Source organism: Jaculus jaculus, chromosome 8 (genome assembly GCF_020740685.1).
Source record: "Jaculus jaculus isolate mJacJac1 chromosome 8, mJacJac1.mat.Y.cur, whole genome shotgun sequence".
Classification (NCBI taxonomy): Eukaryota; Metazoa; Chordata; class Mammalia; order Rodentia; family Dipodidae; genus Jaculus; species Jaculus jaculus.
This window is the reverse complement of record NC_059109.1, coordinates 105,802,551-105,826,221: the sequence shown is the minus strand read 5'-3', so window position 1 is coordinate 105,826,221 and position 23,671 is coordinate 105,802,551. Positions and strand designations below refer to the sequence as shown.

The 23,671-nt window shown below is 42.8% G+C and overlaps 1 protein-coding gene across 1 annotated transcript in view; it reads left to right on the top strand.

Moving 5' to 3' along the window:
- Window positions 1-14,563, top strand: part of LOC123462880 (cystatin 10-like) — a 117,847-nt gene extending 103,284 nt beyond the window's left edge. The window contains exons 3-5 of the mRNA XM_045157043.1: window positions 11,966-12,214; window positions 13,452-13,571; window positions 14,470-14,563. Coding sequence (XP_045012978.1) covers window positions 11,966-12,214; window positions 13,452-13,571; window positions 14,470-14,553 — 453 coding nt within the window. The 3' untranslated portion in view covers window positions 14,554-14,563. The remainder of the gene's footprint in view (window positions 1-11,965; window positions 12,215-13,451; window positions 13,572-14,469) is intronic.
- Window positions 14,564-23,671: the final 9,108 nt, after the last annotated feature.

Sequence of the window (23,671 nt, the reverse complement as noted above, 5' to 3'; positions counted from 1 at the left end):
CTGCTCCTCACACCCTGGTTATTCTAGATAAGTGTACCCCTAAGTATATGGTCACCCTGGGTATCTTTATTTTTTAGTTAATTAGTTGTGTACATAGTCAGTGTATAAACAGCCATGTTGGCACCATTGTTAGTGTCCTCTCTGTCCTCCTTCCTCCGAAGGGACCCTTCTTTTTGGGGATTGTGGGTCATGCATTGTGGGGGTAGCCATCAGTTATGGGGAAGAGGCAATGTCTTTGTGCAATCTAACAATCTTTCCATACTCTCTTCTGCAAATTTTGGTTTTTGTTTTTCGTGTTGGGTCTCACTCTAGCCCACGTTGACCTGGAATTCACTATGTAGTCTCAGCGCAGCCCGAACTCATGGCAATACTCCTACCCCTCCCTTTCCAGTGCTGGGATTAAAGGCATGCACCACCACTCCTGGCTCATCCTGGGTTTCTAACCAAGTCCCTCTTTAGGGGATCTACCTTTAGCAAAATTTCTATTGAGTTGATTATCAGATACCTCACCCTACCTCTGATGTTTCCTCTTGGCAATTTCTCATCCTTTCCCTCTGCCTTAAAACTTGGGATGAATCTATAGTTCTTGTTATATGTGGAACGGAGCACAGTGCTATCCTGAGATTTCTTCTCTCTTGAAATATTTCCTGAATCAACTCTGCTTTCATTCTTTAACTTCTGTCCATATGTAGTTTCTCTTAAATAACAGCTGCAGGTAGTGGTGTGGTCTCTGAGGTCAATTTGACCCTTACTTTCATTCAAGCATAAAAATTAACTTTCAGATGATATTTTGTTGTGGTTACATATTACTATAGAGTCCTTGAAGAAAAAAATGCAAAATAATCTCTGTGATTTTCATTTAGGATATTAGTTTTAAAAGTATTTTTGAAATACATATATTAGGTTGATTTCTATTTTTAAGTGGATTAACTTGCAGCTTGAACTAATAAAAACTTCCCAAATTCCTATCTATTTTTGCCTATTCATAGGAGCATATAATTTGCATTTCAGAATCTGAAAATATTAATAAGGCTAGCAAGGACATGAAATATTTCTTAATTGCTCTGTATTGTTTGTTTTAAAATATTTATTTATTTATTTACTTATTTATTTTTAGGAGTAGATAGAGAGAGAATGGGTAGGCCAGTGCCTCTAGCCACTGCAAATGAATTCCAGACACATGTGCCACTTTGTGTATCCAGCTTTACATACGTACTGGAGAATTGAACCTGGGTCCCTTGCTGGTAAGCTCCTTAATGGCTATACCATCTCTCCAGCTCGATTCCTAACTATTCTTATGAAACATCAACCTCAAAAAAAAAAAAAAAGAAAATAAATTGATGTTGTGTGCTTACTTCTGCCCCAAATATGAGACTGCATCTCCTGCCCTTCTTTGGGTATCATTACCTCTCCATGAAGAGTGCATTAAGCCCTATAGGAGCTGATTCACCAATGTCTTGAGACTCTTCGGCTAAATATCTGTATCCTAAGACAACATCACAAGGCTTTAGTCACTTACAACCTTCTCAGAATAGACCATGGCTGCTCTGAGATGTGGGCTTCATTCTTTTCTGACATTGTGGATTGCTCTTTGGCACTGCCTTAGTTTAGGAATAGATTCAGATAGTGATCAGTTTGAATAGGTAATGTGCATTTCTTTCCAGCTAAAATAGTCTACAGTTTGGTGTTCATAAAATCCATCTATGATAGAATCCATAATTAAATCAGTGAATGTCACATATGTCACTGTCTCTCAGTACAATCATAACAACAGTGCTGAAACAGAGGCTATTCATGTCACTACTCATTAGTTAGCAATATTTCTGTGAACATGTAAGAAGCAATTTAGTCCCTCATCATGTGAGGGACTAAAGACCAGGCCTGTGGTACTTGACCCTGTGTCCTTCCTGTTGTACTAACCTTCTTGGTAATTTTATGCTGCAGGCTTGGAAAGAAACACTACCCATAGTTGTTCTGTGTTCATGGATGGTAAGCTCCAGTGGTCAGGTATAGCCCAAGCTTGGGAAGCTTCTTGTGCCTTTTATGTTTCTGTTTCTTATAAACACTTCCAAATGACAAGGATGTTAATTGGTGAGACGGGCAAGACCACTAGGATTCTTCTTGTACCAAAAGAACTTTCACCCTTTTTCTGTCATAAGACCCTCCCATCTCCTGATGATGCTACACATTTCATTGCTTCTCCTACAGAGACATAGTCAGCCATGAAGTGGGTAAGGCGTGGGGCTCACTCAGGATGATGCTAACAGTACAGATCTACTGCCTTCATGACTTTAGTCTCGGATTTCAGAATGTCATCTCTAGAAATGGCACATATACACCCTGCAGGTTGTTGCTTTTTCTAAATCAGGATTATCCTAGATGACACATAGATTTCATTTATGTTCTCAACTTATGTAAAAAAATTGGAAAGCCTGCTGATTTAGGAATCCAATTGTTTTACAGAAATTCACATAGCCACTAAAATGAAGCTCACTCCTCCCCCCCTTGTGGCACTAATATAATGTGAAGATTATGAAAGGGCACCTTATGTGCATTTGTCTATTTTGCTTATTTACATGGAAATGCATGAAAACTCTAGACGGTCTCCCCAGGTCCCACATGTGCACATGTGATAGTGGTAAAATGCACTTAACATAGCATTATCTGCTTACTATTTTAGTGGGCAGTTGTATGGTACTAAGTACACTCACATCATGCAACCAACTCCACTCAACATAACCAGAAATTGTCACCATCCCAAACTAAGCCTGTCTTTATCTAATAAATATTATCTCCTCATTTCCTTCACTTAACCACCATTCTATTTGCTGTCTCTATGAATCTTTAGACATCACATACAAGTAGAATCACACAGTATTTATTCCTTTGGGTGTGATCTTTCTTCACTTAGCATGATGTCCTCAGGGTTACCTGTGTTGTAGCATGACATAGATCTTTCATTTTTAAATGATAGCTAGTACTCCACATAGAGATATTTTACATTTTGGATTTTATATTTTTATTTCCCCACCTATCCTGTGCTTCCTAAAGACACCTTGCCACTAAGCCACCATAACCAAGTCCATGTCTAAAAGTTTGCTTTAAAGAGAAACTACATGTTGAAGACAGGTTCACATTGCTGGAAGAAATCACCTGACCAAGAGCAGCTTCTGGAAAGAAAGGTTTATTTTAGCTTACAGACTTGAGGGAAAGCTCCATGATGACAGGGAAAGTGATGGCACGAGCAGAGGGTGGACATCAACTCTTTGCCAACATCACGTGGAAAACAGCAACAAAGAGTGTGCCAAATACTGGCAAGGGGAAGCTGGCTATAATACCCATACATCTGCCCCCAACAGTACACTGCATACAGGAGGCATTAATGCTCAAATCTCTATCATCTGGGAAACTAGCATTCAGAACACCTAAGTTTATGGGGGACACGTGAATCAAACCACCAAATTATGCTCCTGGATCCCATAAACAGAACAACCCATGATGTAAAATGCAGTCAGTCCATCTTTAAAGTCCCCATAGCTTTTAATCAACTCCAATGATGTTCAAACATCACAATAGTCCAAGATCTTTTAACTGAGCCATAATACAAAAAACCCATAATGGCACAGAATAAACATTCACAGTGCAAAAGATGGCGTTTGGCATACCAAAGAAATACTCTAGCAATACAAGATTTAAACAGGGCAAACACCAAACTCTGTAGCTCCAAGTCCAACATCTCTAGTGAGTGACAAGTCTCCAAGTCCAATAATTCTAATCAATGACAAGTTGCTGGAGCTCCGATTCCACCCCTCTAACTAGGCTACTCATAGTCCTGGGAAACTTCATCCAGGGCCAGCAGCTCTCCTTATCAGTCATCTCATTGTCCTAGATGTCCACTGGGTCTCCACTGCAACCAACAGTCCATCCTCATGACTCCATTGGGTCTCCAGGCAGACATTAAGAAAACCTGCTTCACACTGCCCATGGCCATTTCCCAAACACAAGACAGTTTTGCCAATTCAATGACCCTCTGTTTCCTGAATTTATATATTCAATAATATGAGATGGGGTGCCAATTTGTTAATCAAGGGAGAGGGGAGCAGACTTTGAATAATACACTCCTTGAGCATTCAGGCCCCTTCAATAAACTGAATTTTTTGGTTGTTGTTGTTGTCCCAATGCAGTTCAGCTGGCCCAGTCTCCACGTTTATAATCTCTCATACAATTGCAGCTGAACAAGCAGCAGTTTGGACCCAAAGATTTCATTTTTTCTATGACATATCCCTCTGCTCACACCAGTCCATTTCTATGCAATGCAACCCACCACAAGTTCTCAGGACATGGTATAACAGCAAGCCTCTCAAACAAACTACTTCTAACCCACTCCAAGCAAAGCTCTTTCTCACCTTTATAAGCCAAACCTCATAGTCCTTAGTTCTTACTGCATTTGGGTCTTTCAACTATGACCAGAATAGTCCATCAAGCTGTACTTACAGCACTGCAAGCCATCTCTTAGGGCAAGGTTTCAAATCCTTCCACATTCCTCCTAAAAATCAGTTCCAAAAGGCCAAAGCCACATGGTCACGTTTCAAGCAGCGATGACCCCACTCTTTGGTATCAACTTTACTGTTGCAGTCAAGTTCACATTGCTGGCAGAAATCACCTGGCCAAGAGCATCTTGTTTGAAAGGGATGGCAAGGGAAAGCTGGCTATAAAACCCTTAAGCCCCCCTCCAACAATATACTGGCTCCAGGAGGCATTAATTCCCAAATTTCCATCAGCTGAGACCTTAGCATTCAGAACGCCTAAGTTTATGGTGGACACCTGAATCAAACCACCACACTACATTTAGATGGATTTTTCTACTGGAGATGTTTAGAATCTTTGTTATACAAAAGAAATAATGTAAAGTCATGGAGATTCTACAAATATTCTTCTGAGGATCTGAAGTGGATGCCAGGGGTACTTAGGGAACACTTGGATGAGCAGGCTCACTACAAAGGTGTGCAGACTAGGATGAATGCCCAGGAGCTAGTGTGATTCCATAGGGAGCAAGGCAAGTGGTTCAGGGAACCTGCCTGGCTGACTCCTCATTGTGAGGGACCAAGATAAGGTTCATTTCCAGTGTTGGCCCTCAGAGAATAAACAACAATTTAGATTATCAGTGAACAATAACCCCAGCTAAGGTGATTGTTTCCATGGATTTGAATAGCTGGGACAGGCTAGCAAATAATGGGTCTGACAGGAATGTATAATACAGTCCCTCTGATTGGCTTCCTGATGTCTGAGGACTTGATCTAGACAGTAGTGGCTAAAGTTCATTTGGACAGGTGGCAGAGACAACTCTGTCCCCTACCCACATGTGATATACTTAACTTTCATGGGTTGTATCACCCATGGGCACAGGACCTAACCTCCTTCAAGAAGAAAGTTCTGTCATAGTTCCACAATTCACCCTTGACTTTGACTTATAAGTCATTTGTGATTTGTCTCATCCACATACTAACCAAGCTCGATCCTCCTTAGCTTCTGAGATCAGATGAGATCAGGCACATTTAGGATAGTATAGCTGTAGACATCTTTTGTGTTTTCTTTTGTGCACTGCTGAAGTTCAGGGCCTGCATCTGAGGAGAGGCATCTTGCTGGTATGGACTCTGCTGAGCACTAAAGCCACATGGCAAAACAGCAAGGATTCGTATGTGAGTCATTTTTCCTGTACTTAAAAAGCCGTGAATGGGGCTCCAAAACACATAACTTATTCTAACCTGAATTGCTTCCAAGAGGCTCCATTTCTTAATAAGTTAATTAGAATACATTTCTAGCTTCTTCATACTGAGTTCATTCAAAACATAGCAGTTTCTTACTTACATAGGCAATGTGAACTTGTGTTTATCATGAATTCTTTCAGTAAACCTATACTTTCCAAGATGAGAGGTTGAAGATGGCTTTTCAAAAGAGGAAATGGACAATGTTGAGGCATCCCATTTCACACCTTTACAAACTGACTGTGTTCAAAGGGCTCAGAAAAGTATTCTGTGGTACGTGATGAGGTTGACCTTAAAGGACCAGGGGCCAGGTGGACACAGATTGGTAAGACAACAGGGTGCCCTCCTCAGGATGCTCCTCAGGTGCCCAGGTACTTTAGCTCTTGCTGTTCGTCTGTTTTCCAGTGGTGCAGAAGTGAGTGACCCAAGAACAAAGCCACTTAGCAGCCTGCTCTCACAGCCTGACTGTGTTTTCTGATAGCCACCGCTCTCAAACCTACCAGTGCGGTTCTACTGTAGCACTAAGACTCTTCCCAAGACAGGTCTGTTATTGGAGGCGATTGGCAAGTACCAGCACTGCACTGGTGGCCCACGGGAAGCCTTCAGCTAAGATAGATACAGAGTGAGAAATAAAACACCTTTTCCTCAGCCTTGTGGGTACATCTGAAACAAGTTACACACCGAGTTCCCCCAAAGTATCTGTGGCATTCAAGCTACTCATAGCAGTGATCTGCTCACTAGCCCGGTTCTTCCTCTGACCACCTCACTTCCTTACGGGTCACCGGCTACCTTCAGGAAATGGATGGTAGGAAGGAGTTAATGGTGAAGCAGTCTCTTAGGAACATGGTTATAAAGAAACCTGGAGAAGACAACAGCCGGGGCAGGGAAGGGCTTCTGTCAAACAGGGCTGAAAACCTGTACTAGGTTGGGGGGGAGATCAGTGCTCGGTGTGAGCCTAGATGAAACCGCAGTATGAGACTAGATGAACATGCGGTCTGACACAAGCACCAGCTTTGAAAGAGCATCTGGGGGGATGGGGCAGGGCATGACCCTCCAGAGCAGGGTTCAGCCACACCGTACTGCTATGTGCAACCACTGTAGGCACTGCTAGGAGGAAAGAACCTGAACTCAATGAACTGGTGAGTCCTGACTGTGGCCACTAGATGCCGGGGCACTTGCCTTCTCTGCAGCAGAAAGGCGAGTTCTTCCCTGATGGGAGCACCCAGCAATACCTTAGTGGCACACTCCCCTCACTGCCACAGCACCATCCAACTGCTGCCTGAGCTGCTTCCTGCCAGCTGTTCCCATGCCCAGGGTCTCTCCTGTGAGATGAGTCTAAAGCTAATGTGAGTACTGAGTTAGTATCCATGTTGTTTCTTATGTTTCAGCCTGACATGTGCATGTCCTTAAATCCTGAGCACGTTGGCATGACAGCTTCACAGGACTTGTGTCTCACAGAATCAACTAGGCTCGTTTAGTCTACTCTTGCTGAGTGATGGTCTGGGGCCTCTGTCCAGGACAGCTGGGTTTCAGCTGCTTCTTACCACAGAGGTATGGCTCCTTGGGTGTCCATTGTTATTTTCACCCAGGTGGGAACTCTCCTGGCTATGTATTGGTCACATGATAGAAACAGATGGAACAGACAGAGCCCAGACAGGCCTAGGTATCAAAAGGAACAAGAACTCATTGTAACGGCTGCCAGTCCCGTCATCAGTATGTCACCTACTTGCAAAGGATGCCTGCAAGAAGCACCAACAAGTTTTGCGAATAGTAAGATACTCACCTGACCTGAAAGGGAGGAATGCTAGCAGACCTCTCCTTCACAGTTGTGTGCCCAGGGCAGGGAAAGGAAACAACATGGAGTGGATGGAGAAGAGAATGGTCCTGAGATAGTTGTCAACTCCCCTGGAGGTGGTGAGTAACATCAGAATTGCTGAGAAAGCAGCAAGCCTGCTATGGGCATGTGCAAATCCTTGCCATGTAGACAGTACTCTCCAAAGGACCCCTTAAGAGAGAGGAGTCAACTCTGTGATGAACATTTCCAGGTGAGGGCCTCAGTGCCCTCTTGGCCAGCTGTCTGGGTGCAGTTTAATTGCACTGGCCCAGGTGCCCAGCACAATTACTGAGTCCCCTGGAGAAATAAATAGACCTTGAGGAAATGGGTCTGGAAGCTTGATCTTCTAGAAGAACCCAATCAAAGAGGACACAGTAATGAAGGAACCAAGAAAGGCAGACAAAGAAAGGGAAGAGTGAGAAGACAGGAGCAAGAGTATTCTCTGTTCATGGTGCCCATGACAGATCCACTTCCATCCAGGCTTATTGTTCATTGGGCATCAAACTAGTAACATAGCCTTATTTGTTCCTTAGGTGCCTAGTGATTTCCAAGCTGGCTTCCACTGGGGTTCAGTGATGCCCTCTTCGGCTGCAGAAGGCAGAGGACTTCCTTCCTGTCCCTGAATCAGTGCTCCGGACACTCACAACCTCCCATTCTTCAGCTCCATTCTGGACTTTGTTCAATTTATGTGGAAGATACAATTGTGTTTCACAGCACATCCTGGACTGCATCTGTTTTTGCAGTTGGAATGAATTTTGTTATTCAGCATGTCATGTTGGCATGTTCTCTCAGTATCTGACAAAGCTCACATGTGCAGCTACTCTTCCTTGGAAACTGTTTGACTCTGGACCAGGATGCTTGAAGCCAACATAAGCCCAGAGCAATATTAGGGAGGCTTCTGGGATTCATTAGTGGTGGACACACATAATGTTAGATACCATGGGAAATACTGGAGAGATGCCATTCTGCGTTGGTGAATTGGTGTGCAAGAGGGCAAAGCACAATAATCTATCAGCCCAGCAGTAGACACAGCCTCTTAGAAGTCCAAAGGATGAGTGCTTCTCTCCTAACATTAATCATTTGGGGGCACTGTCATATGAGTAGAAACTAATATTCTGATTTTTATTACTTTTCTTTTTCCTTCAGGGATTCAGAAAAATGATGCATGTTACTTTCCACCAATATCTGAGGATCAAGGGCCTATATTCAGATGGACAGGTCTCTGAGGTCAAAGGAATATATGCTTGGTGATTGAGGACCAGCACTTCAGAACTGAAGAATTTCAAGCCTTCATTCTACATACATGCAGCTTCCTTTTTCCTCCTTGCCCTCCCTTCATGAAGCGTGAAGCTGTCTAAATTTTGTGTGGTTCTTAAAGACAATTCTTACATACATTTATCAGCTTAAATAACATTGATTTCAAAATCATTTTAACTTTATAAAATGTTATAAAAATATTCACCTGGGACCTGTTTTCTTCTTTACATTGCTCTACAGTAAGAGTATTTTTCCTTTTATAAGCTCATTTTTGAATATAGATAGATAGATAGATACCTAATTTCCTTTACTTATCCTTCCTTCTCCAACCTATCCCCTTCTTCCTAACTAGCCCTTTCTTACTTTCATATCTTTGTTTTTGTGACCCACTGAGTTTAGTTAGGGTTGCTTGCATAAGCATGGGTAGGAGGAATTACTGTGTATAGCAGCTATAACCTTACCAATGTACTGCTTAAATAATATGAGTAGGAAATCTAAAGTCTCCTTGATGTGTGGGTACAGAAAGGACATTGTATTCACAGTAAGGAAACAGCATTCATCCCCTAGTTCATCCCCAGCAGAGCTCTGGTATGACCAGAGGCATTGGCAATTAGGAGTAATGTTTGGAAAGGAATTGTTCCAATCTCAATGTCTCAACACTGGGTTTAAAATGTTCAGTGACCCATACTGTAAACAGGTGAGCTGTCATTTAGGCTTTCCTGTTCTAGTTAGAGTACAGACAGTGTAGCTTTAGTATAATTCTTAAGAACCCCCAGATTATCAGAAAGGTAGAGGACTATTACCTGCAACTTAAAATTTGTCACCAGCTGTATTATCCCATAACAAGAGAACCTCCAGATCTTCTGAAGATTGGGAGCCAGACATGGGCTTGTCTCCAGCTAGGAAAGTCCCAGATGGCTTCTCTAGTATGAGGTTTGTCCTATCTACATGGAGAATCTGCTGACTGTAGTAGCATCAGTGACCTTAGCTGGGTCTTCTGTATCTCTTGTTACAGCTTCTGAATCAGCACTGGCTGTTTCCCCTGCACCTTTATGGCACAGAGCTGCTGGATTTCTTCTTCTGGTTCTCACCCCATCCAGATCCAGAGCAGGGCTGGCCAGTGCTATCTAATCAATGCCCCACCACTTTCAAGATTGACTTCCTTGATGCTTTTCAACCATCCATAGGCCACCAAATTTTTGTAGAAAAGCCCTCCACCTTTAATTTGAAGGGTTAAATGTGAATCTAGGAATGCACCATCCTGCCATCTAACTGCCCATATAGTGTCCCAGTGACTAGGTCATCTAGTCTGGGACTACAAAGATAACTAGCAGTCTGGTTAAGGGAAAAAAACACTTGGGGAGAACCTAAAAGGCCAATAACTAAAAGACCAGACACAACACAGCGTATACTGCAGATCCATGTATAGGAATTACACAAGTAGATCAAACAACAAGACTTCAAGCATAGATGGAAATCGCCAGGACCCAGTAGACATGAGCACAAACCAGAGAGTCATTTGGAAGCTTTCTGGGGTCAGGAACTTAATCTAGATATTTTTTTACGGATAACATTGATGTGTGCACTCACTAAAATGCTTTTATACACATGAAATACAGCACTTATCATATGTAAACAATGCTTCATTCCTGGTGAGTTGAAGTGTTTCAAGCAGGGAAGAGGGGACCACAGCCTCCATGGGGCTCCCTGAGGAGAGCAGATCATGACCTCCTCTAACATTCATCCTTCATTGCCTGTCCTCTGCCACTAGCCTGGTAGGAAGATCCCTGATCCTCCAACCCCTGGACCTACCCACAGGGTTCTGCTCACACAACTCCCAGTGCTGGAGTCCCCACAACCTTTCTCTGCTCAAATACCCTCGGGTGCCTTTATTCCTCCAACAAGGAAACCACACTATACCTGGTGCCTTTGCCCCGACTGTTCCCTCTGCCTAGGACGCTGGATTCTGGCCTGGGTAGGATCTTTTGTCTTTTCAGGACCCTGAAAGTCCTTCTGACCAGTGTCCAATGGCACATCTCCCCCCCTCCCTCCTTATATCCTTTCTAGTAAAGAACCTACAATTTCTTGATCTAAATTATGGACCACCCATCTCATCACACACCCTGAATAATGGTTGTGATTCCAGCAACAAATAACCATAGGGGGCTGGAAATGGGGCCATTTTGGATGAATATCTTCCTTAAATGTTACAGATACCTGCAGAATTTAAAGTCAACCCAAGAAATATCAGCTATTTCATTAAGACTTATTTCTGTGTGTTGAAGTAGAATTTGATATATTAAGCCAACATCAAGATACTGAAAATATTTTACCTGCTTTTTTGAACTTTTTAATGTGTCGACTAGAAAAAATTAAATTTCACATGGGTTCATGTCACTACTCTCTTGAGAAAACTGCTGTAATGTCATGTCAAGGGTTCAGTCACTTGCATCAAAGTCCTGGAGGGTCTTGGCCAGGGAGAAGGCACATTAAGTTTATTTACTGAATTTCATAACCGGTACCAATGAGTTGTAAAGAGAACCCCTTGCCCTTTTCCCAAATAAAGGTTAATTCAGTGGATTTGGCAAAAAGGTTTCCCAGGAAAGGGCAGCACTCGCTGTTCCTGGAACCTCTGAAATAACATCCCTGAAGTAGACACATCTCGATCTGCCATCCCGGATGCCCCTGACCTCCAAAGACCTTGGGAAGACAAATTTTCTTGTCCATCTTTACTAGAGAAATAGAGGTGAACCTCAGAGGATTTTCAGGACTTAGAGAGTGAGGATACACTGTGGAGACCAGAGTGACCTGACTTTGGGAGCTCCAGGAAGAAGAAGCAGGGCTTGTGGGAAGGAAGCTGGCATCAACTGGGAAGGAAGGGGAGACACAGGAGAAGGGGCCAAAATTGGGGAGATGAGAGGCCAAAGTTAGGAGGAAAGGATCATAGTGGACTGGGGCTGGCTGGGTAAAGGAGGAACCATGGGCGGAGTTAGGTGAGGTGGGGTCAGGAGGGCCTGGTCAGCCTGGCCTTTTAGTTTAAAAAGCCAGGAGGCAGGCCACAGAAGCCATGGACTGTGTCCCCTCGGCTCCACTGTAGCCCCAGCTCTAGCCAACCATGCCCAGGCTGCTGTGCACCTCCCTGCTCCTGCTGGCCGCCCTGGCCCTCGCTCTGGCTGTAAGCTCCACATCGAACAGCAAGTCTAAGGATAAGCATGCAGCAGTCGGCATGCCAGAGCCTGCAGACCTCAAAAGCAAGGAGACTCAGCAAGCCCTGGACTTTGCTGTCAATGCTTACAACGATGTCAACAACGACCTGTACCTCAGCCGACCAGTACATGTGATGAGTGCCAGCCAGCAGGTGAGTGCATTGCCCAAGGCAGAGCAGGACGGGTGTGTACTACAGAGAGCCTGCCCTCACTCCCCTCCATGCTGTCCCTCAGGTGGGCAGTGATCTTTCACTGCACTTAGTACAGATTGAACCAAAGAAATGAATACATGCCTGCTTGCCACCCGAGCCATGTCCTGGGCATTTTTTTTTTCTTTTTTTGCTTGCTTTTGGTGCCACAACCCTTTGTAATGGTGTTCAAAACTTTCTCTTCTAACTTAGCCTGGAACCCATCCAGGCACTGTGGGCGGTGGGTACCTGCCCCTCAGGTCTGTGTCCCAGCACCAGCACCACTCCTGGCACGAGCTACTGTCCTCCTCCTGTCCTCTCCCTCCTCCCCCGCAGCAACCCCTGCTCCGCTTTTCCGACCTTGACACTTTGGTAGGTTCAGTAAGCTGTGGCGTATGACCATGTGTCTCTCCATCCTTAACTGTGCAGACTGGAGATCAGTCTGAGTTGTCAATATTCAATGTACTTCACCAGGTAGATCTTTTCGGTGTCCTCAAAGGGCTAAATTCTTTTATTTTTATTATGAATAAAAGACATGCTGATGAGTGACTCATTAAAAGGGTAAGAGTTTGAGGGCCATCTTCACTTTGGCTGACAACATTCTCATGGGTGAAAAGCATTCCCTGTCCTCTTGCCCAGTGAAGGAAGGAGTCTGGGTAAATGCAGGGACGGGATCTCTCTGGGTTTCATGCTGTGACTGAGATTCAGCTGAAAGCCAATCTTAAGCCTGGAGCCTTCCTAGAGTGGACTAGTGTTGTGGCCACCTGAGGAGCCGCAGCCAACAGGATTGGCTTAGCCCTTTGCTGCAGCCCACAGTCATTGCTCCTTCTCAGAGCAGCCCGGGGCTTCTGGAAAAGGGAACTGTTTGTCTTCCCAACCTCACTGGCTTCTAGACTTGAGCCTTCCTTTCTTGAGTCCACTGAAGGAATTGTCAGCTTCTGCTTTCTGTGTCCTATTTCTCCTCTTACTCAGAAGCACAAGACACCTAATGAGAGGTGCTCAGAAGACGACATTGCAAGCAAGGCCTGTGGCCACAGGCTGGAAAAGATGGCTGTGAGCTCTGAAGGTGGTACTGGTGGCAGGTCGTGAAGGCAGGCAGGAACCCCAAACTAACGCTTTAACCTTATAATCATGTAAAGCGACTGCATGCATTCAAACCTGATCCAGGCTTGGTAAATGAATCCTGTTCTTCTCACTATAGGTTGTGGGCGGGAAGAACTTCTATTTCAAAGTGGTGCTGGCGCGAACCCTCTGTGCCAAGTCCCAGTCCCAGACTGACTTGGCCAAGTGTCCCCTCAACGAACAACCAGGCCAGCAGAAGGTACGTGCATGTAGGCAGAGAGGTGTGCAAACACGTTGCTTGTGTGTGAGTGCACATCTGTGAAGGTTTGTGTGCAGCTGTATGAGTACATGAGAGAACATGTATGGGTGTTTGAAGAGGTGAATGTGTGTGTGCCTGTGTTAAAAAGTGTGAGTGAGGGTGTCTGCCCATACTGACCTATGCTGATGTTGGGTATACAGGACTGGGTATGATTATCCATGTGGTTATTTTTATTTCTCAGTAGGTTTACCCTGGAAATTGGGGTACTAACTCTTTTTCATCATTACACCTTCTAGAATGGCAGAGAATGCTTTATGAGAGGTTCCTGGAGGGAAGGCTTCCATAATCTTAGCCTGGGACCCTTGCCCCGATTGCACTGGAGGGATTCGTAGCCCTGAAAGTGATAGGAAATCATCCAGTTCTGCCTCCTATATCCCAGCCCCTCTCTGGATGGTGCTGGCCCCGGTGATGCTGGGCTCTGGGGACAAGTGCCCTCCCTTTGTCACCCCTCTATGCCCTGTCATGTTCAGGAGTGTGTCTCATGCTTCTGAATCTTCCACACATGTTGGAAGTGGAGTGATGAGCACACCATTTCTTCTCCCATATACTTAACTTTGGGGCTCTAGCATCTTGCATGGGCTGCTCTTTGGAGGGCTGTGCTGGGGCAGGAAGACGTGAAAGAGGAGGAGGGGGCACATGCCATCTGGTGGAATGCAGCAATGGGATGGGTGATGGGCAGACACTGAGGAGTCAGTCTGAATGTCCTGGGATGGGGCAGAAGTTTCTCACCTACATCCTCCCAGTTCCCATTCTGATATTTCAAGTTGGGCACTTGCCCTTTTAGCTATAACATATGCTCTAACCAGGCTAAGTTACTGTCTTTCTTCCCTTTTTACAGAAAGTAGTTTGCAATTTCCAGATCTACACTGTGCCCTGGCTGAACAAGACTTCCATGGAAAATTTCAGCTGCCATAATGCCTGAGAGCCTATGCCAGGATACCATGTGCTGTGAGCACTGCCTCTTACTCAGACCCCTTCTCTGTAGTTCCCCAATCCATGGAAGGCTGCTGTGGTCCTGAGGACATTGGCTTTGCTCAGTATGCAAATACTAGGAACCCAATAAAGAAGGCTACAACAAGCAGGTTCTCACACCTGAGCAGCTGTTCCTGTCTCATTCCTGTTTTTCAAATGTACCAGTGTGAGGCCCATAAGGAGTGATCATGTCTTGCTCAATCCAAACGTTCCACCTGATCCTTCTGAGTTGCTGCTGTGTCCGGATGTGAAAGGAGGAAGAATAGAGGGAATAGGAGATGAGGGCTCACACTCACACATGCCTGTCTGGAAAAGCCCTATAGGCTTTTGGGATACGTAGGTCTCAGAGCAGATACAGAGCAGAGAGGTGCTTGGAACCCAGTGTACACCTGCTGAAGATCCTGGCATATGGACAAGGTTGAGGAGGGAGCTGAGCTGCCACCCTGGAGCTTCAGATGCAACCTTGAAAGGAAGTCAGAGCAGGCAGATGGTGACATGGCCTGGCTGGCCTCTCCCATATCTGGGGAGGGGTGGCTGCCCTTCAGTTCTGAGATGCCCAGAGACTCCATATATGATGATTCCTGTCTACTTCTCTCCACAAAAGTTCTAGTCATCTACATGAATGAGAGACGTGTGTGTGTGTGTGTGTGTGTGTGTGTGTGTGTGTGTGTGTGTGTGTATGTTAGAGAGAGCAAGATAGAGAGAGAGAGGTGGCGGTAGAGGTAGGAAAACACCAGCATCTGTGGCAGGGCGACTTAACCCAGTGCCAGGCAGCACCTTTTCCATGTCCTTTTCATCATGAGCTGATGTGACCTATGGGGATGACAGGCAGATGCTCCCAGCACTTCTCTGTTGTGATGCAAAACCAGTCCCTGTGTGCAGCTTCTTGGAGAGGGTGTTTATCAACACAGTGGACTGACAAAATGTGAGCTTTCTTCTAAAACCAAGGGGGTCGTTTCAGTTATCATCATCACTTTAGTGTCCCCATGGTTGCCTAGAACAGGAACATCCCAGGGCCCCCACATGGGGTGCCACAGCACTAAAACACATGTTCTCACAGCCCTTCTCCCAGTATGCTTCCATCTGCAGCTCAAGGCAGAGGGTAAAAGCCAGACTAGCCTGGCCATTTGTCACATAGTTCAACCTTTCTCGTGGACAGAGCCATATTAGGAAGCTGATTTGGGACCACTGCCATGAACACTGGATGTGTAATGACAAAGCAGACCCATCCAGGGGACTATAGCACATAGGAGAATGGGGCTGAGCTGTGAATTGCCCATGTAGGAGACCCTAGGAAGATCCCAGTACAGCTGGATACCTGTGTTTAACTGGGAACCCTCCCCATTTCTCCACATGCAGCACTGACCACAAGTATCGATGAGTTGGTAACGAAACAGCCTTTTGTTTTGACCTTGGCTTATTGATAGAGTACAGTGGCTGCTGTCTTTTATTACTTGGAAAGTTCTCATGGTTAGCACCTCGGCTTGTTCTTGCTCTCTGCACCCATTTATAAAGAATTCCTGGGATAAACTGGGCACATTTGAAATTATTCTCCCTTCGAAGGCTCCGTGGCCCCTTTGATGAATCGTGGTTCCGTTGTGTGACAGAGAAGGATCGGCAGGATGCTCGTCAAGTTTGCGTTCCTTCACAGCCTGACTCAGCATTCATCTTCAGATTTTAATTTGGTTTTTAATCTCCTGATTTGTGGTAGGACAGCCATTTGGATTCATCTATGGTCACTTTAAAGTACCAACTCATTTGAGAGGACCTGTTTCCATTTTCTGGGGCTTTAATAGCCATTTTGCTTAGCATTGGGCCCTGCCACAACAGAATAGAGATGCTAAAGAGTATCTTCTTGTTTGCTTGAAGTTGAATTTGGACATTCTGGAGAGATCTCTGTCACATCTTGGTGATCTCTAAAAAGAATTCTAGCTGGTTACTACTATAATTGTGCTCTGAGTTAATGTAATGAATTTCGTATGCCATTTTGTGTAGTATTGAGTCTATGACACTTGGCTTAATGGAACATAAAAACCTCATGCCTGCACCAACAGCCCCACTAGATATTTATCTACCTTAGGGTCTCTATAACCCACTTGGGTAGGTCTACATGTGTAGGGTCTTACCAGAGGTGTTGGGGTGTCTGTCCCTAAGATGGACAGTGGCCTCAGAAAACCATCTTCCATTCCTGGATTGGAAACAACTCCAGAGGCTCATTCAGAAAGTGCTCGTAAGGGTAGGATCACCTGCACCTCAAACTCTTTCACACTTCTTGATGTTTAGGTTTTTCTGGAGAAACAAAAGGGGGAAAATCTGGCTCATTGGTGACACTCTTGGAAGCTACACAGAATATCTTAACAACCTAAAACATTTCTCAGCTTTGACTCTTGCTTCAGCCACCAAGATGAACCTGTAACCAAAAAGGAGTCTTAAGACAGAAGAGCCAACAATGAATTTGCCTTTAGAAAATCTGGAAATATTTACTAGCATACCTGAAGCCACTTTAGTTGGTTCATTTTTAAAACTTATTACATACTTAATTATCCTTGCCTAATTTTAAATGTGTATATGTGTGTATCAGTGTAAAATGTCTTGGGATGCTTTTTGGATTTAGAGTCCTAAAATCAGCATGTGAGTGCTGCTGTCTGTCTGAACTCTCACCCTTCCTATGTTTTCTGTGCTTCTTCTGTTACATCTTACAGAGAAAACACCTCTCTCTCTCTCTCTCTCTCTCTCTCTCTCTCTCTCTCTCTCTCTCTCTCTCTCTTTCTCCCTCTCTCCCTCTCCAGGACCAGCTGAAATGGAAGCATGTAAGGTTTAACTCTCTAGTTTGGAGCTGAAGAAAATGACAACTGGTCATTTTAAAATCAATTTGTTACTGTCTGAAGCTTACAAAAATATTTTAGAGTTTAGCCTTATGCATAGGTGATATTAATCTGTTTCATCCCATCATGAAAGAAATATGGATGTAACAGCTTATAGGCATGATAAATCTACACTGTCTTGCATTATAAATTCATATGCTCTTAATTCTTAAAATTGGCTTAATGGTTTGTTTTGGCTCTGTTAAATATATTTCATGGAACATTAAAACGCTTTGAGTAGGCTATTAGGAGATATCTAATATAAGGAAGAATTTCAGATCGACACCAACTCTACAGTAAACTTTATATTTGTAGAAAACAGCATTCATTTAGGTGTAAAGTTTTGTTAAGTCCCAAAATGTATCATGGGCTACATAGATTTTGATGAGGATTTTCTTCTGAAATATATTCTAGGAAGAAATTAAATTTTACAGTATTTTTTTCTTGAATAGTCAAGGATTAATGAAAACTAAGAAAAGACAAGATGCTTTGTGTTGCTCAAAATGCAAGATCTTCGAAGAGGTTTGAGGGCAGGGCGACTGCTCCGTGGTAGAAGCACTTGCTTGCAACGTCTGCCTGCCCAAGTTCAAGTTCCCAGTGCCCACCTAGGCCAGATGTGGCACATATGTCTACAATTCATTAGCAGAGGCATAAACATATTTAACATAGTTTTGAATACTAATATTTAAAATAAGCAAAACGATTGCCTTGTATGTTTTTCTTGATATACTCAATGCTTGTCTGCAAAGCCTAATCACCTGGGTTTGATTCACTAGTATCCATGTAAGCCAGCTGTGCAAAGTGGAGCATGCACCAGGAGTCCGTTTGTAGTGACGGTAGGCCCTGCACACCATATTCTCCCTCCCCCTCTATCTCTCTGCATTGAAAATTAATAACATATTTTAAAAGTATTCCTTTATTAAATTATTGTTAGTGGTTTACTTTCTAGAAAAATGGGAATTTTAAATGTCTATTCCCCACCATTGAAATTTAACTTTAATGTGTTCCTGATTCATAACACAATGATGATTTTTATTTTGTTTGGAAGAAGAAGTGCATTAGAAGACAAAACAGATATAAAAGGAGCATCAAGAAAATAACCTCACTCTAAATACGTAAATAAATTTTATTAAAAATGGTGAATTGGGGCTACAGAGATGGCTTAGTGGTTAAGCTCTTGCCTGTGAAGCCTAAGGACCACTGTTTGAGGCTAGATTTCCCCAGGACCCACATGAACCAGATGCACAAGGTGGCACATGCATCTGGAGTTTATTTACTATTGCTGGGTGTCCTAACTTGCCCATTCTCTCTCTCTCTCTCTCTCTCTCTCTCTCTCTCTCTCTCTCTCTCTCTCTCTCTCTCTCCCTCTTTCTCTGTCTGTCACTCTCAAATAAATAAATAAAAATAAACAATGGTGAAGCTGGCAAAAAAAATAAAAAAATAAAAGAAAGTATGGAAGGAAGAAAGAAAGAGAAGGGCAGCTGGATTCTGAAACTCAGAATTTGGCCAGTGGAAGTATGCAAATTTCCTTTGAGATCAGGATGGCTCTTTAAAGTTATGGGTATCTTTATTTTATTTTATTGACAACTTCCATAATTATAAACCATATCCCATGGTAATGCTCTCCTCCCACTTTCCCCTTTGCAACTCCACTCTCCATCATACCCTTTCCCCCTCTCAATCAGACCCTCTTTTATTTTGATGTCATCATCTTTTCCTCTGCTTTTGATGTTCTTGTTTGGGTAGTGCCAGACACTGCGAGGACATGGATGTCCAGACCATTTTGTGTCTGCAAGAGTGCATTGTAAGGAGTTCTACCTTTTCTTTAGCTCTTAAATTCTTTCCTCCACCTCTTCCACAATGGATCTTTAGGCTTGAAAGGTGTGAGATAGATGTTTCAGTGCTGAGCACTCCTCTGACTTCTCAGCACTATGGTGCTCTCTGAGTCATCCCAAGGTCACCACCATTTGAAAAGAGAAGCTTCTTTAACCACAAGCAGGAGTAGCATTAATACATGGGTGCGAACATTAAAAGAAGTGCTTACTGGGCAGTTTGGTGAGCATAGTAAATACATTTACCCAGACACCATCAGCTGTTACACCCCTAGGGCTCATGGCTTCCTTTGCAATAGGTTTTCAGTATGAGGCATGTATCCCCTCCCATAGAATGGGCCTGTAGGCTAATTAGAGAGTGGTTGTTTCCCCCACAATAGACATGCCGCTATTGCACCTGCTGGCTCATTTGGCCTGGTTTGCCAAATTTATTGCTTGCAGTGTCCACTGTTGTTTATTTCCACTGGTGATTTCTGTCTCTCCCATAGAACTGCATGCAGCATAGCCTTTTCCAGCTTTCTGTCAGCTAGTTTATGGAGATCTTTAAAAAATGACAAAGAAGGCTATTTGAATAAGATGATACCTGACATATTTATGCATTAATGTTTATTACAGAACTGTCCCAAAAGAGACCAATAAACAAAATGTGGCATATATATATATATATATATATATATATATATATATATATATGAAACATTTTACTTTTTCAGCACAAACAATGAAGCCATGTCACTGTAGGAAAATAGATGCAACTGAAGAAAAGTTCTGTTAACTGAAATGTGTTTTATCTGACTTTGTATTTATATATTTCATACATATATATATACATATACATATACATATACATATACATATACATATACATATACATATACATATACATATACTTATACATATACATATACATATATAAGGCATGAAAATAGAGGTGAAAGTGCTTAATGTGAAAAAAGGATCAATGTGAAGGGGAGGGTGGGAAAAGGAAGGGCGGAGGGTGTGAGAAGAAATATCTCAACATACAGTGTATACCTGTACAAAAACTTAAAATTAAGTTTTTAAAACTGAAGTCATACTCAAAATATAAAACTATCCTGCTTAAAGTTGTGAACAGAGTCCAATTTAAAATTGTTAAAGGTTCAATAAACATTTCTGCAAAATGATATATAAATACTAGTTCAAAAAGAGTTAGTACCTAACATTTCTTGTTAGAATAAGCAAAACAAACACATTAACATTATATCCAAGACATAGTTACACTTGCAAAGAGAGGACTAGGGATTCTGTTTTCCAGATCATGTGGTTTCCTCACATGAGGAGTTCTCTTTGCCTCTTTCTTTTACTTTGCTCTGCTTTCTTTACCTTAAGAAAGAGAAAGAAAGGAAGAATTGAGAGAAGTAAACTAGTTGGAACTTCATCCTCATCTGATGATGCAAATGAGGCTGGAGAAATGGCTCAGTGGTTAAAGATGCTTGCTTGTAAAGCCTGACAGCCTGAGTTTGATTCCCCAGTGCTCATGTAAAGCCACACACAAAGTGACACATGTATCTGGAGCTCTTTGTAGTGGCAAAATTACCCATATTCTCTCTCTCTCTCTCTCTCTCTCTCTCTCTCCCTCTCTTTCTCTTACTCTGTTTCACTCTCTTAAATAAAAATATTTTTAAAAATTATGCAAATGCTTTGAAGACTTTGGTCAGTCCTCAAAACGTTAAACACAGTTTCCATATGGCTAGCAATTTCACTCCTGTCTAAATATCCAAGATGGATGAAAAAATAAGTCTACTCAAAAACACGTGCACGAAGCGCTCATAGTAACAAAATGAGACAAAGGAACAGTGGTACCACAGAGACGACTAGTAGGATAGAGATGGGGCAGGAGCTATGGATGCACAAACGGCGGCTGGTTACACTGTGGGTGGAGATGACGGATCCGCACAAGCTGTGGAGACTGAGGCTGAAGTGTGTCACCTGAGACTGAGGCTTAGATTCTCCACCAGCACTTTGGAAGGAATACCCCAAGAAGGAAGTATCCTGTCACTACATGGATGAGAAATTGCATGGGAAGGAGAGGTAGGAATACTATTGCACTCAGGGCCTTTGTTCCAGAACCACTAGAGTCCCCACACTCAAGCCAGCCCCATCAGAGAGGGCTGGAGACGGCAGAAGAGACTACCTGAAGAAGAAGCCAGAGCCTGGATAAGAGCATTTCTAGTTGAAAAGGAAAACAGTGGTCCCATCAGTATTTTGGGCTTAGAAATGCAAGGGGTAGAAGTGTGGCCATCCAGCATCAGTTGAACAGTGACAGGTGGAAATTTCTTAACAGCACTTAGTACTAAGGACCAGGACAAGAATGCACTGACATCTACTGGTGACTGAATAGAAAGAAACTCAACCGGAGAGGTAACTTCATCTACACCATGAAACTGCATGGCACATCTGGTTTTGGAGGTTTGACTTAGACCTGTGAACTACACTTTTACATGAAACATCACAAGGGTGGAAAGAATTCAAAACCATCCCACTAAGGAAGAAGTAATGAACATCTATATAATTTTAAATACCCTGTTTTACTTCTCTTTGTCTTTTATTTCTATAGATTTGCAAATCATCAATTTTGCACAAATGTTTCCTATTTAAATATTTTTATTTGTAAGCAGAAAGATAGAGAAAAGGGGTATTCTATGAACGACAGCTACTGTAAATAAACTCTAGATGCCTGTGCACCTGACTTTATGGTGGTACTAGGGAATTGAACTGGTGTCATTAGGTTTCACAGGCAAGTGCCTTAACTGCTAAGCCATCTCTCCAGCTACTTCACCCTGCACAAATATTTTTTTAATGATCTCCACATGGTTTTTTGTTTTGTTTTGTTTTTCAAGGTAAGGCCTTGATCTAGCCCCAGCTGACCTGGAATTCACTATGTAACCTCAGGTTGGCCTCAAACTCAGGCGATCCTCCTACCTCTGCTGGGATTAAAGGAATGTGCCACCATACCCAGCGAATGGACTTGATTTGGTTTTATAACCCCAGTTGTTCAAGTTCCAATACAGAAATACATCAAATGTGAGTATTCCAGGCAATATTACTTCTCCATAGAAATACCAATTCCAGCCGGGTGTGGTGGCGCACGCCTTTAATCCCAGCACTTGGGAGGCAGAGGTAGGAGGATCGCTGTGAGTTCGAGGCCACCCTGAGACTCCATAGTGAATTCCAGGTCAGCCTGGGCTAGAGTGAAACCCTACCTTGAAAAACCAAAAAAAAAAAAAAAAAAAAAGAAATACCAATTCCAGAGCATTGGATTCTAGTGAGATAAAATGAGATGAAACCACAAATAAATAATTCAAAATTGCCAAGTGTGATGGTGCATACCTTTAATGCCAGCACTCAGGAGGTAGAGGTAGGAGGATCGCCGTGAGTTCAAGGCCAGCTTGAGTTTACATATTGCTTTCCAGGTCAGCCTAGGCAAGAGCAAGACTCTCTCTCTCTCTCTCTCTCTCTCTCTCTCTCTCTCTATATATATATATATATATATATATATATATATATATATGTGTGTGTGTGTGTGTGTGTGTGTGTGTGTATAGTGTATGTATATATATATATACTATATATATACATATATACAGTATATATATGTATATATATATGTACATATGTGTGTGTATGTCTGTTTATATATATTATATACTAAAAATTCAAAATGTGTCTATAAGAATATACAACAAAATCAAAGAGGATAGGAGCAAGCTTCCAAATGAATCCACAATAAAATGAAACAAGCAAGTTTATACAGATATAAAAGAAGAAATCGACAAAGAGATAGAAATATTGAAAAAAATAAAACTGGAGGTTTAGCAATGAGAAGTGCATTAGGCCAAATGCAAAATGTAGTAGAAAACTGCACTAACAGAGGGATCTAGTGGGAGACTGAATATCAGGGATGGATGATAAAGGAGATGAATTAGTGCCTTCAGAAGTTGACAAAGGTCAATAATAAGAATATATAAATACAACATGTAGGTACATGGGAATCCATTAAGAAACCAAATGTGGGGCTGGAGGGATTGCTTAGTAGTTAAGGTGTTTGCCTGCAAAGGTAAAGTACCCAGGTTCAATTACCCAGGACATTAGCCAGATGCACAAGAGGGAATATGCATCTGGAGTATCATTTGCAGTGGCTGGAGGCACTGGCAAACCCATTCTCTCTCTCTTCCTTCTTTCTCTGTCAAATAAATAAATACATAGATTAAAAAAACAAGAAACCAAATTTATGAATTATGGAGATAGAATAAAAACTTCAGATTGATGGTATAAGTAATATACTAAATAGGATCATAGCAGAAAATTTCCCAAAACTAAGGAATAAGATGAG